Here is a 13,913-nt window from a genome sequence, read left to right on the forward strand (position 1 = left end):
TCCTTGGGTTTGGAGGAATATCATGATCCACTCAGCACTATCTCAGTCTCCTCGGCACACAGACTGACCAAGCCAGAATGAAGAGGCTCTCAAGTGTCCCCATCCCACCAAGGGCCTTCAGACTGAGCTACCCCTCGGTCTTCTGTTGCTCCACATCCCTCACTCCCAACTACCTGATACCGTCCAGCAGGTTAAATGTTTGATATCTGCTGTGTGGGAACGAGTATGCCAATTTTCTCAGAGCGAGAGCATCACCTCTGTCTGAAATTGCTCCTTTCAGAGAGTTCGAGAGAGAGATTTTCTATGTGTTGTGTAGGAAACACATGTTGAAATCCTGTTATGAGAATGTCAAAAAAGAAATTTTAAAAGCCCAGTCGAATAAAAAAATCCTGTTATGGAACCACAGACAGAGCCCCCAACTAATTATAAAGCCAGACACACCACGATGTGCTTGTCTTGGGGGAAATTCGAAAGGGAAGGGCAGCCAGAGAATCCCTGAAATTTCAAACACCTCAATGCCTCATCTTCTTCACAAGCGAGATACCCTGGATTGCTTGTTTCATTTCCCTGGCTTGGGAGCAACGATATGATTTCAAGCTCTTTGTGCCACGGGGCAAATCAGGGACTGCTTGCCCTCTTGATCTGAAAGTCTGTCGTGGGGCTGTTGTGCATCTCCCTACAGCGCCGAGCCCCGGGCACCACAATCTGTGGTTCGCAAGTGGCTGCCATTTGGAACCCCAGGGCCATGGAGGTTTGTCCGAGATGGACCCCCAGAAGTAGCTTTTTTCAGTGTCTCTACATCTTTACTGTGCATCTTGGCTTCCTGCCACCCCGAATATCACAGTTCTCTCTGAATAGTATAAATCGAGCTGAAGTTGATTTAAATTTCATGCAGAAAACAGCTTTGCTTCAAAGCAAAGCCATTTTTATGTTAAAAAAATCCGTCAAGATATAATCTTTTTGCGCCCCCCCAAACTCTTTCTAGCAGAAGGCAAGGCAGATTATTTCAATTAAGAGGATGTCGCTGACAATGGTAAGCAATGTTTCTTCAAAGTTCATGGCAGGAGTGCACTTTTAAATTTTGTAGTGACTGTCAAGATCTAATTTTCAAGGTATGGTTACCACAATAGCAACCTGGAATTTTAATCCAGTAGGAAAGGTCAAGACAGATCACAGGCTTCAGGTCCTCTTTGATCTCAAAGTAAGAGAGCACCCCGAAAAAAGCAGAAAGATAAAGGGGGGACCTAACCCCAAATTGCATGCTCTAAGTGAGGTTATAACATGTATGCGATTGGGGGGAACGTCTTCAAATTTTTCCACAAATGCTCAAACTATAACTAAACTGAATAAATGATACCTTGGGTGTGAGGAGGTGGGAAAACACACTCACTGTCATCAATGTGGTGAAACGTCCAGAAATGAGCTGGGCATGGCTAATCTAACTAGGAGAGGAGTGGCACACACAGTGATTGATTTTAAGTCAAAGGCTCTCTCTCCGTCAGCACTGGGCGTTGATCCTTTGATTCAAACCACATCGATGCAACACTTTTGAGAAACAATGGCAGATATTAGCAAAAAGAGCACTCAACTAGGGCTCAAGAGGCTTGGGACTGAGCCTGGCAATACTACACTATGATCTGTGCAAGCCTGGGCATGTCACTCAAGCCCCCCGAGCGTGACTTGCCTCATTCCTACCATGGGGAGAGAAGTAATGCAAATAACTGCCTGCAATTCCATTCATTCATGAGCTCATCTGACAGAAGCACAATTCACTAAGGAATCCGAGGAATATCGAGTCTCCATTTTATATATGATGCAGCAAAGGCTCGGAGAAGCACCAAGTGACGTCATGAAGTCACATGGCAAGGAGGGAGAGAGCTGGGATCTGAGCCGCCCCACCTCCCGGCTCCCAGGATTGGGGAGAGACCAAATGTAACAGTATGTGTAGAAATGGAGAGCATCATGGGACTAGAAAGCATTATTATTATTAGCAGTGTTATTTGCCTTCGTCCTTAACGATTAGTGATTGTTCAACTGAAATGTGATATGGTGTGGCAGGTATGGTATAAGGGCTAAAAGTCTGAGTTTTTTAATACAAGAATCCTAGAGTGAAATTCCAGCTCTGTCACGAACTAGGTCTGTGATCCTGAGCACGTCATCCACCTGCTAAGAGGAAATCTCCTTCTCCGCAAGGTTGGTTTACTCTTACAAAGTGGCTCTGGGATGAAGGGTGGTGGGGTGGCTGAAGCAGAGAAGGGGCACAGGGCAAAGGACGCCGGGCAGGCTGGGTCCCCAGCATTGGCACTAGCAGTGGACGTGGCTGTTTGGGGTGAGAACCTGGAGAGGACAAGCCTGGGAGAGGTGGCGAGGGCATACAGAAGGTGGCCGGAAGTGGTGGCTGGAACGACCCAAGTTCACATGCAAGTTTCTATGCTTCCTTTCTTGCTGTACTAAAGGATACACAAAACTGATTTTGGAGACACCTAGAATAACATTTTCAACTTCCACATATCCTAGACAATTTCTAGATATTATGAGTATAAGGGACTTCTGGGGGATTTTTCTCTTGAAAATCTAGAAATAACTTCATGTTATTACAATATCAAGATACCAGTCTGGAATTTTAAGAAGTGGGCAACCTATGCAGAAATGGGGTTAGTCCTGAAACTGGGCAACCGAGGTGGCAGAACTATAGGCTGGCTTCTGGGCAGATCATTACCTTCCACCCCTCACCCCTTCCTAGATCCCCTTTCCCCTGAGCTAAGGACCAGGCGGTGTATTAGGGGCTGCCCTGGTGGATACTGGGTGCCAAGATCCCAGGGAGGTAGCAAAGAAAAGACACTGTATTCATTTGCATTTACAAGGCATACCATCCCTCTGTCCTTCTGGGTCCCCATCTTGGCAGCATATTTGAAGATGTCAATCGAATAGCTTTGAGACCTTCTCCTGTTTGGGTCCTCATTATGGATGTGGATGGAATGACCACAAAGAAAGGCATTTGTCAGATTTTTCAACCGATTTTACAGCTGGAATTGTGCAAGCATCTGCAGTATTCTACCAACACTGTTCCCCACTCGTCAGTAAAATGGAAGGGCTTTTAGCAGCTCTGGGAAGGTGTCAAGAGCAGACCATTTAAACATAACGCTCCCGATAATGTCATTGTGGCAGATGATCTGGCTGTTTGTGAAATGCTTGATAGGATGGAAAAGAAGAATGAATAGTTTGGAAGCAGGGCAGATACTCCTTCTCAGCTACTCCAGCCTTAGCTGGGTTGGTCTGTTTGTTTCTTTTTAATTCCTGGGAATGATCCAGGGGCTTGTTTCTGCTATTGTTTCTACTGCTATCGTTTCTTCACCTGGAAGACTGGTCGGCACTCTGGTTGATGTGCTCCAGCCCTGCAGCCATCTGGGGAATCTGGGAACAAGGCAGCATGTTCTAATGGGCATGCAGAACTCTGGCTTCCAGTCCCAGCTCCCTCAACTCTAGCTGGGGGAGGTCGGGCAAGTATTTTCCCCCAAGCCCAACCTGGTTTCCTTTCACCTGTGGCTGTCTAATGGGATTGCTGTGATACTCATGAAAGGCTAATGCATTTTGTGAGAGTCATCAGAAACACAGGGGCACTTGGGTGGCACAGTTGGTTGAGTGTCTGACTCTTGATTTCAGCTCAGGTCATGATCTCAGGGTCCTGGGATTGAGCCCCACATTGGGCTCCACACTCAGGGGGGAGTCTGCTTGGGGATTCTCTCTCTCTCTCTCTCCCTCTGTCCTGCCCCCCACTTGCGGTCAATGCTCTCTCCTCTCAAATAAATAAATAAATCTTAAAAAAAATTCTTAAAAAAAATAATCACAGTGCACAGGAAAGTAGCCCTGGTTGTAGCGATTTATAATGCAATAACTGAAAAAAGAGGATGCATATGTGTGCGTGCATCTCATTAGACTGGACAGAATCAGAGGGACCTGATACTCTATAATACAGAGTATGTGGTACATGGGCACGTGTGTGCGTGTGATCACATTATACTCAATTGTACAACTGGAATTATTTTCACTTTGGTGCCTTGCTTATTAACTTCAGTGCCTTCACTCCCAGTTACTGTTCAAAACAACAAGGAGAACTTGGGGAATAAGCCATTGGTTGATCACACTGGGAATAGCTTTTAACATTATTCCACTTTGAGGACACATAGAAATGTTTCAATTATCAACCAGGTTGGTAAGCATGAAAGGCGATGGCTGAGCCTCTCATAAAAACACATCTAAGTATCAGCTGTCTTCTGTTTGCTTTAATATGGCAAAATGGAGCTTTCTGGAGAGATACTGTTCCTACCACAGGTCACAGAAATCGGCCTCCCAGGGATTTGACATGGTGGTGTAAGTCCCTCAGAGGCACAGATCCTTCTGCCTCTCTGAAGGAAGCATCCTACGGGCACAATGATACAATTGGGCCATTGGCCCTGAGCTGAGGACAGACCCATGCTCGCCTATACGGCGTCCATGTCTACACGTGCAGCATATGCAAGACCTCGCAATGACAGTTTTAAGATCTAATACATTCCCTGATCTAAACCAAACTGACAGTGACCATTCTGGCCTGCAGTGGTGGTCAGTCCACTGTGGCCTAATGCCTGGGCAAGATCACAACTGACTGGAAATCAGTAGGGCTATCTCCAAAGTGTCCATGGGATGGCTTTAGTGTAGGTTAAGGGCAGGTGCTCTGAAGTCTGTCTTGTTCTGGCTTCGTTACTCTAGCTCTTTGGGCAACTCACTCAATGTCTCCGAGTTTTGGGTTCTGCCCCTGTGGAATATAACGAGGTGACTCCCATAAGGCTTGTGCCCAGAACATAGTAGCCTCTCAGTCGATATGGCTTAGTTGAGGTACTGGTGTTATCAGCGTGAGTGTAACCTTCACTGGGACCTCCTGGAGGGAAGGACATGTGAACTTACCACAGTGCTTCACCCAGAGCTTTGCACACTAGGGGCTTCATGCATTTTTGTTGAAAGGAACGAAAGCCTGAATGAATGAATAAATATGGATGCAAATTAGGTGGAAAAAAAAGAGACACTTGACTTTTCCCTGAGAGAAAGAGAAGGAGATGTTGGCTTCTAATTACAGATTCTCACAATCCACCAGAAACAGACGAATCTTGGGTACGTGAACAACACAAAAGTCAAATCTGATCTTTCAAGATTTATGTTAGCTGCTCAAAAACATCCCTGTTTTGAGCTTCTGTCAGGAAAGTGGAAACCCACTCCTCCCATCGAAGGAGCCTCACTTTTCAGTCTTGGCGCCTGTCAAGCACCAGCAGCTTCAGCGCTTCTTGATGCGAACATTCCAAATGCCAATATTGCTTGTTGTCACATTAGCCAATATACAATCCTCAAAATAAAATCCTCTTGATGTCTGATTACTCTTCTTAAGGACCTCATGCTGATTCATTTCAAACTGTGAATTACCTTTAATTCACAGCTTGAACAGGCTGCCAAATTTTGTTTTCTCTGCTCCCAGGTGGCTGTCCCTGATGTGGTGGGGAACATCCAAAAAAATATTAAGTCCTTAGAAAAAGTTGGCAAGCTCTGAGAGGCAGGGCCTACACAAAGCAAGAGTTGGCAGACGTCTGGGCCTGAAAACCAGAACGGCTACAACTAAGGAAAGCCGTCAAGATGACCAGGGCATCAGGAGAGTTGAGCCGGGCGCGCGTAAGCCTCACGCTCCTCAATAGCATGTCCAAACTCCAAGTGCCAAATCACGTGTTCTGATTAAGAATTCATCCGATTAAGAAAATCACAGCCCCCTTCCCCCTGCCTCATGACACAGTTGCTTCACTACCAGAATTGTATCGAAAAGGCAGACCAAACATCTACTTATGGAAGAGTATATGAAATTGCTAGGGACGTAGGTTAGTGCTCCGCAAGAAGCCCTGGCAGTCCTCGAATCTCAAATCAGATTCTCGAAAGAAACATTTTCAATGAGAAAATTTTAGGTGGGATGGTCAGAGTTGTAATGAATGTGAGAGTTATTTTTTTGGGGGGGGGGTTAAAAAAATTCAGAATTCACCTGAGAAATAATGTAATGCTTGTTATTGGTTATAATAAACTGGGAAACATTCTACTAGTCTTTCTAGTCTCTGTGGTAAGGAACTCTTCCTACCACATAGAGTTTAGAAATCATGCTTTATTTTGGGCGCCTGGGTGGCTCAGTTGGTTGGGCGACTGCCTTCGGCTCAGGTCATGATCCTGGAGTCCCGGGATCGAGTCCCGCATCGGGCTCCCTGCTCGGCAGGGAGTCTGCTTCTCCCTCTGACCCTCCTCCCTCTCATGCTCTCTGTCTCTCATTCTCTCTGTCTCAAATAAATGAAAAAAAAAAAAACAAAAAAAAAATTAAAAAAAAAAAAAAAAAAAAGAAATCATGCTTTATTTAAAGCAATTTTACTGGGTTTGGGTATAATTTACTGTGGGCCTCCTTCCTACTAACTTCCGCTGTCCGAGTCTTCCACATTCAACATGCCAAATGGGGTGTTCCAAATCCCTGAACTCACGAGAGCCCATGAGCAAGGGCAGCGTGGTGGGAGAGAAGAGGCCTGCCTTCAGGCTTGCCTGCCAAGGAGCAGTGTAACTCGGCCCTTCTGTGCCCTCGTAGCCAAAATGTTTCCTTTTCCTCCTAACTAGCGCTACCTTCAAGGATCCATTCATGTGGCAAACATACCCATCACCCACAGGGGAACGGAGACTGACCACAACTAGTCTGTCTCTGCAAGGCCTTTCATCAAGTCTCCGGGTCCATGGCTGGGATGTTTGAAAACCTGTAGCTAATACCGTAAGTGAAAGGACTGGTTTTATGGCAAGAACAGCATTATAGCTACATCTGCCTTCATATTGGGCTTTTATGGAAACCATCCAGGCGTTCGAGACAGCATGGCTTAAAACATAGGAGCTGCTTGATTAAAAGGGGGTCTGGAGGGTTTCCAACTGGACAGGGTCCAGATGCTAACAACCAAGTATAACAAAGGCACTGGATACTTGGAGCTTCCATCTTCTCAATAGTGCTCACAAAATGAGCTGACGTCAAGGACCGACTACACGGATACCCTTGAGTACATGGATGCTGTCTGATAATGCTTCTCAGGTGACTGAATGCATCTTACCTGTTCTTATTTAGGACGGCTCATAAAACACCAACAAGGTCATGCATTTTTGTAAAGCCACTGTACTGACAAGGAATTGACAAGATGTTATAAACTAGATGAAGCAATCCAACTCAACAAAGAAAATCCAAGTTCTTTGGGTTTGGTTTCAGTTTTCTCCTCCATCAGTCCTTAATGGCTTCATTAAGAAACTAGAAAAGTAACACAATGTCTGGTGTGTACATTCAATCCCTGAATCTCATAATGGAAATAAATGGATCTTTCAGAGGCAGAACGAACATTATATTATTGTACAAATATACAACTCTAGAGTCCTGAAAAATACAATTTGGCCTTCAGATGCCCATGCCCCACCCTCTTTTGGGAGAGAGACCTTTTTGGAAGGAGGCTAGAAACTCCATTGGATTTAGAAGCCCTGGGTGAGGCCTATTCCAAGACTCACAGAGGCGGAGGGTCTTCTTTCCTCTAGAACTTATTAAGGGTTAAAGGTAAAGGCACTTTTATGTTGTTAAGTCTAATTACTGAAGAGTATAACATTTTTTTTAGAGTATAGCTGTTTACATTTGAATTCTGGAAAGTATTTGTGTGTGTACATTTACGTGTATACACATAGCTCATTAATTTGCTTAATTTTCCCTAGGGGGCTCTATCTGTATATTTTGAAATAAAAAGTTCCCCATGATTTACACTCGTATTCTCTGAATTCTAGGTCAGTGTTTTCCCTCCAGTACTGTAACTACCATGGAAGACAGATGCAAACTCAGGTCTTGGAACTCCTCCAGTCTAATGCTCTTGCCTCACAGGCAGTGAGAGTTCTAGACAGAGTGGGTAGGATGCCACCACGTGGATGGGCATCCCAGAAAAAGTGAAATCTACTGAGCGAGGCAAGACCTGGTTCTCCAAAAGCCAGTCAGACTGCTGGGGTCAGGCCCAGAGAGAGTGTGGCTGTCAAGAACACAGAGGGAGCCTGGCTGGTTCCCAGTTTGGATTCGGACACACTTGGATCAGTTTTGGAACCTGCTGCCCGTGCGTGCAGTCCTTACAAACAATCCAGGCCCAAATGGAAGATCTGCATTTCATCAACTGGGGAAGAGAAGCCAAGATGAGGAAAACTAATAAAGTATCCCAGTAATTAAGGAATGCTTTGCAAGACTCTCATCTCTCTCCCTGCAGTAAGTGGCGGGAGCATGTCCAGGACATTTGCCGGCCTTGGGAACGTGTCTCTCCTGCAGCAGGGGCAACTTTGGGGTTGTTTCCCACCAAACTGGAGCCACCAGCGGGCTGTCTACACACAGAATGTTCTTAGTTGCCTGGAGGATTACACTGTCACATGGAAAATCCTAGAAGCTGGCTTGAAAAGCACACGGAAGGAAAATAGGGGATAATAATTTGGAAGCTAAAAATAAAAATAATTATTATAAGTCTATCTGTCCTGTCTTAAACCCACACCCTACCATAAAGAAGGGAACTTATTCCAGCTCAAGTCTGATGGACAATGATTGGTCTTTAGATCCAGCAGCTAAAAAGAAAGCAGCTCATTCATAAAATGGACTCAGTGTCTTCTAGTTTTATCGACCCTTCCCATAGAGAACCTTAGTCCTACTGAATTACACAATATTCCAGTGTGCTATAAAGGGCTATTTTCTGGAAATCAGCCTCTAACTATAAATCACAATTGACGAGTTTATTTCTGTTAGTTACAAACTATTGAAATATTGAATTTTATGGTCTATATGGAAATCAGCATATTTCACAGCAGGAGCCTAATACTCTTGCTTTAGGAGTAAGATCATTTTCCAGTGGGAAAAATACTTTTATATTTTTTCAAGTCTGGAAACCTGTGTTGATTTCCTAAATGCTCAAGTGTGTGCATGAGTTCTATTGACATTTTAATGGGAGAAGGGCAAAGTACGAGAATAAGATCTATTGTTTACTAGAATCACAAGGGGAAGGGCAATTCAAGATGCAATGAATGGAAAAGCTGAAATGAACAATACCAAAGATGATTTTGATTTCCATGTTTCCACATAATTTGGTCCTTAATTCAGGGTTATGGTTTTATTTCCCCCTTTCTTATTTTTTTCCTCACCTCTTTAAATGAGAGTTCTTGGTTGCTGAAATTGAACTTTGAATGTGAAGGCACAGATCAGGCCAGAAAACCAAACAAGAGGACTGACGATGCGGTCAGGGCTCTGGGAGCTTTGCTGTTCAGCAGAACCAGGAACATGGAAATGCCATTGTCTTTCTCAGAGCCATGGTCTATTTGGGAGTCATTCCCAGTTGTTTTATGCAATTATTGTGATCTTCCAAAAGGTGAGCAATTCACTTCAAGTGTGCCATTAGACCACTTGAATGTCATAAATTATTTCATTTTGAAAATTTTCAAGTATGTGACTATTACTCACATAGAAAAGTCGACTTTCATTTTCCATTATTAGGAATGGAAGAAGTTGTGAGAGAAATACTCCCTTGATACATTCTTGGACAAATGGATATTACAAAATCTACAGTAGTTAATCTGAGGAAATTGGTTTCTCCGTACCCCTCCTTCAGTTAGCATTAATAACAAATGAAGACAGTGCCGAGAGAATCGCGGGGCCCTGGCTTCTGAACTTGAACCCAATGTCATGTAATCTCTTATTCCATCTCTTCCTGGCTGTCCTTGTTTGTCTTTAATATACAGTCACCAGATGACCTACAAACAGCAAGGTCGCAGGCTGACTGGTCATAACAATCCACTCAACACTTCATGTCCCATCATGGCTGCTGAGACGTGTCCTTTCTCCATCCCAGTCAGTGGTGTCTGAATATCGTGTATAATGAGGTCTGTGGCGGAAGTTACAGAATGTTCAAACAACCAGTCAAGAATCACAGTTGTTTTCATATTCCAGGTATTATTAATCCAGCCTGTTTTACCTCACTAGAGAGTCTAATGGTGACCTCATTCATTTTTACTGTTACTTGCTTATTGTGGGAAATCTCATTCTCCTCTCTAACCGAACCCCATATTATTATGAGCCAAGGTTCCTATTTTCGAGGAGCAGGAGAGAGAACAAGATTCGCTCAGCACCGAGGCACCATTTCCTTGCCAAATGCCCCTGAAGAAGCCTGCTTTGGAAACCCAAGTACTCACGACTCCAGCGATACTAACTTCGTAGAAGCTCTGCTGGTCGGGTCGCTCCACTCTGAAAAGAAAGGGCACACACAATTACAACCCACATTTTCTACTGTCAAATGATCACTCTGAATGAAATCGGTCTTCAAAGATGCAGCCCTTCCAGTTACATATATACATATATATACATATGTATATGTGTGTGTATATATATATATATTTTTATAGCATCCTGTCATAAATCACAGATGAAAAAGTAAAGGAACCAATCGGATGTATCACAATATGACTTTTTGCCATTGTCAATTCATGTTTTCATGATATTAGGTAGGAAAGAGAAGAAAGTAGGGGAGGAGATGACATGAATGTCTGGACTAAGAATTTTTTAAAAACACCTACTTTGTAAGGTGAATCCTGGGGTCAGGTGTTGGGATTCCTATAAGGAAGAACACACAAGAAAGACAAATATTAGTGAAATGCTACAGACGAATCAAAAGGTGTATCTGTTATTGTTGAAGACAGAGCATGCCTAGTGTTTGCCAAGAAGGAAGCCACTCTTAACAATTTCATTAAGTTGGCTTCTGTCCCTAGCTCTATTTGAAGGATAAACATTTGTGAGTCGAACCTGCCACAACATGACCATAACTGCCATTCCATCAGACTGATGAAACATGTGCAACATGGGAACAAATGACCCACACGTGTGAAATTCAAGTGTTTAATTTCTCACTTAGCTAGGCAATGATGTCTCTAAGGAAGGAAAGGGGTCCCGGTTCAAACTAACAAATGATCCTGGTTTTTGTAGAAGTGTAAACAAGACCGTAATTAATAGATGTGCTCAGTTGCTCCCTTTTATAGTAACAACTCCAATTTTCCACCTTAACCGTGACACTCGATAGATGGATCTCATTTTCACAAGACAAGTGTTCTTAAAACTTCATTATAAATTTGGTGAAGTATGGGAAGCCATTTGAAATATGTGAGTGGAGCGTGTTATTTAAAGGGATTTCTATTTGATTTGAAAGTCACCCTGCACACGACTCATTCACTGATGTTGAGAAACACAGATTTCTGCACATGGCGCTTTCCGGGAGCATGGTGCACCTGTGTGGATCCTGACCAAACTCGCAGGCAGAAGCACTATAACAACAGACAGTGCGTGCACGGCACTGTGGGGATGGAAGAGAGAGTGCTGACTGCAAGACAAGAGCTTCGAAAGGGAGACAATGAATTCAAGGAAATACAAGAATTGGTTATGTCCACCACTGCTGTAAGTAATCTAGTCTTGAAGCCTAGTCTTGCCACCCCTATAGAAGAAAACTAGACTCCCAGTATCATTTGTCTTTAAGAGAAGTAATCAAGAACAATAACACTGTGCTTTAATGGAAAGTGAATGTTTCAATCTATTTAGCATGATTCTGTTGCCCAGGAGACTTCACTTCCAGCAAGATCACCACTCCAGAAGACTACCATAAACTCCACAAGAGATGGCAAAGGCCTCTCAACTAAAGAGCTATCACAAAGCCCATGCAGTTTGCTGCTCAAAGGCTTCTCTACCCTCACTTGATAGAGAACTGACTTTTGACGAAAAACTCTAACAAGCTTGGCCATTTGATTCCCAATCCTTAGCAAATCATAGATGGCGAGGAAGGGGAAACAGTCCTAGGGGCCACTGGGAGTCCCAGAGCCACTGGGAATGCAGAGACATGGAAACCGACAGCACACGGGGCCAAAGAAAATAAAACAGCCAAGTCAAAACTTACAAAGCACAGGAGTCTATGGCCATTTAATATAGAGGCAGGCATTCCTACCCATCTGAATAGTTCCCGAGGGCATATTTACAGCATAGTCCAATAACTAATGTCTAAGTTATCAAGAAAGATGAAAGCACATTCAGTAGAATTTTTATAAGAAGTCGCAAAAATATTAATTACATCTCAAAATGATTCTCATTACATGATGCCTATGGAAGGATGGGCCTTTTGTTATCCAAGAATTTTGATCACCCAGAACACCTCATTTCTTTCCCAGAATGCCAATAAATGAGGGGTTTGTATGTCCTTCACTATATACCAGTATTTCTATCTGTTCTTTTTTACAAGGGACTTCATTACAATCGTATGGGGCACGTTTGGGCTCGTATACAATTAGGAATCAAATGACAAGCTCTACGGTCAAATAAACCAAATACTTGGTTAGAGAGTGACACATGCAGCCAGTTACTGTACTGGTCCCAGGAAGGTGGCCTGAAGTTTTAACCTTCAACCAAGTATTCTGGACTTTAGACCCCAACAGTCAGTTGTTCAAGGCATCGGGGCAGTGACTTATGAAATGAATTTGAGGATTGCATTATTTACAGAATTTGGGTCATTGGAGGTATGTATTCTTGATACTTTTTTTTTTTTTTTTAAGTAGGCTCCACACCCAATGTGGAGCTTGAACTCACAACCCCGAGATCAAGAGCCGGATGCTCTACCGAGTGAGCTGCCCAGGTGCCCCTTAATACCATTTTAATGTTAAGCTGGGTAAGATTTTTAAAACCAAAATTCCAAACAAATGAAACACCTTTGGATATCACCCAAGTTACTGTACAAACACACCCAGCCCCGATTGGAAATAGCCTGGTTGTGGGAAAAAATCTGCATTGTTCATGCCATAATTGTTGATGCCCATAATACAAATCTTTAAAAAAGGGCCTAACTTTGATCTGTGCGTTTCTTTTGTAGACGTGTCACGTCAGTAATTTTAGTAATAGAATACAATGATGTCAAATTGTTTTCACAAACTTAAGTGAGAGTATTTTCAATAATTACTTTGATGGTAATCCCACAATCAGACACTCCCACACGATCTAGATTCTAGAGCAGGGGTTGGCAAACTTTTCCTGTAAGGGACCGGGTACTAAAGATTTTAAGCTTGGCGGGGTGGGGGGGGGGTGTGGGATACGGTCTTTGTCGTAACTACTCAGCTTTGCCGCTGTAGTGAGAGTGGCCACAGCTAAGCCGTAAATGAATCAGTGTGGCTGGATTCCAAGAAAGCTTGAGCTATAGACACTGAAATTTCAATTTCTTATCACTCATGTTATTTCATACCATTCATAGTAACTCATAATATTCATAACTATTCATATTCTTCTTCTTTTGAAAATCCTAACCATTTAAAAATCTAAAAGCCCACAGGCTGTAGTTTGCCAGCCTCTCTCTGGAGTTCGATTACCTCCACGAAGGCTTTACTGAACTGCCCCTGAGGACACTATTAGCTCCCCCACCTCTGCTTAGCAACGTACCCCCTTCCTCGTGAGCCCTTCCATTCCCTATGAGAAAGCACAGCATTTTCAATTTGGGATGGATAAGTAAACTTCAGTAAGTTGGGAATTTTCAACTGTGTCTGTTTTTGTAAGTCTGCAGACTCACTGACTACCTGGCCTGAAAAATCCATTGGGATTATATAGTGCCCGCAGGCGTGCGTGCGCAGACACACACACACACACACACACACAGATAGTGCAGATGGGGAAACTGAGGCTCAGAAGAACTGGAGCAGGACCACCGAGCTAGCGATTGGCAGAGCCAGGATTAAAAGCAGCCAGGTCTGCAGCTCCCAAGGCCATTAAGACAGCACCCTTTCGGCTGCTCCAGCTCTAACATAAATGTACG

General features: G+C 43.6%; 1 protein-coding gene across 1 annotated transcript in view; it reads right to left on the reverse strand.

Annotated features, from left to right (window-relative positions):
* AFF2 (AF4/FMR2 family member 2) overlaps positions 1-13,913 on the reverse strand; it is a 302,774-nt gene that overhangs the window by 132,334 nt on the left and 156,527 nt on the right. Inside the window, exons 6-7 of the mRNA XM_021682515.1 lie at positions 10,657-10,693; positions 10,294-10,327 (exon numbers count right to left, since the gene is read on the reverse strand). Coding sequence (XP_021538190.1) covers positions 10,294-10,327; positions 10,657-10,693 — 71 coding nt within the window. The remainder of the gene's footprint in view (positions 1-10,293; positions 10,328-10,656; positions 10,694-13,913) is intronic.

The sequence above is a fragment of the Neomonachus schauinslandi genome, chromosome X (genome assembly GCF_002201575.2).
Source record: "Neomonachus schauinslandi chromosome X, ASM220157v2, whole genome shotgun sequence".
NCBI lineage: Eukaryota > Metazoa > Chordata > Mammalia > Carnivora > Phocidae > Neomonachus > Neomonachus schauinslandi.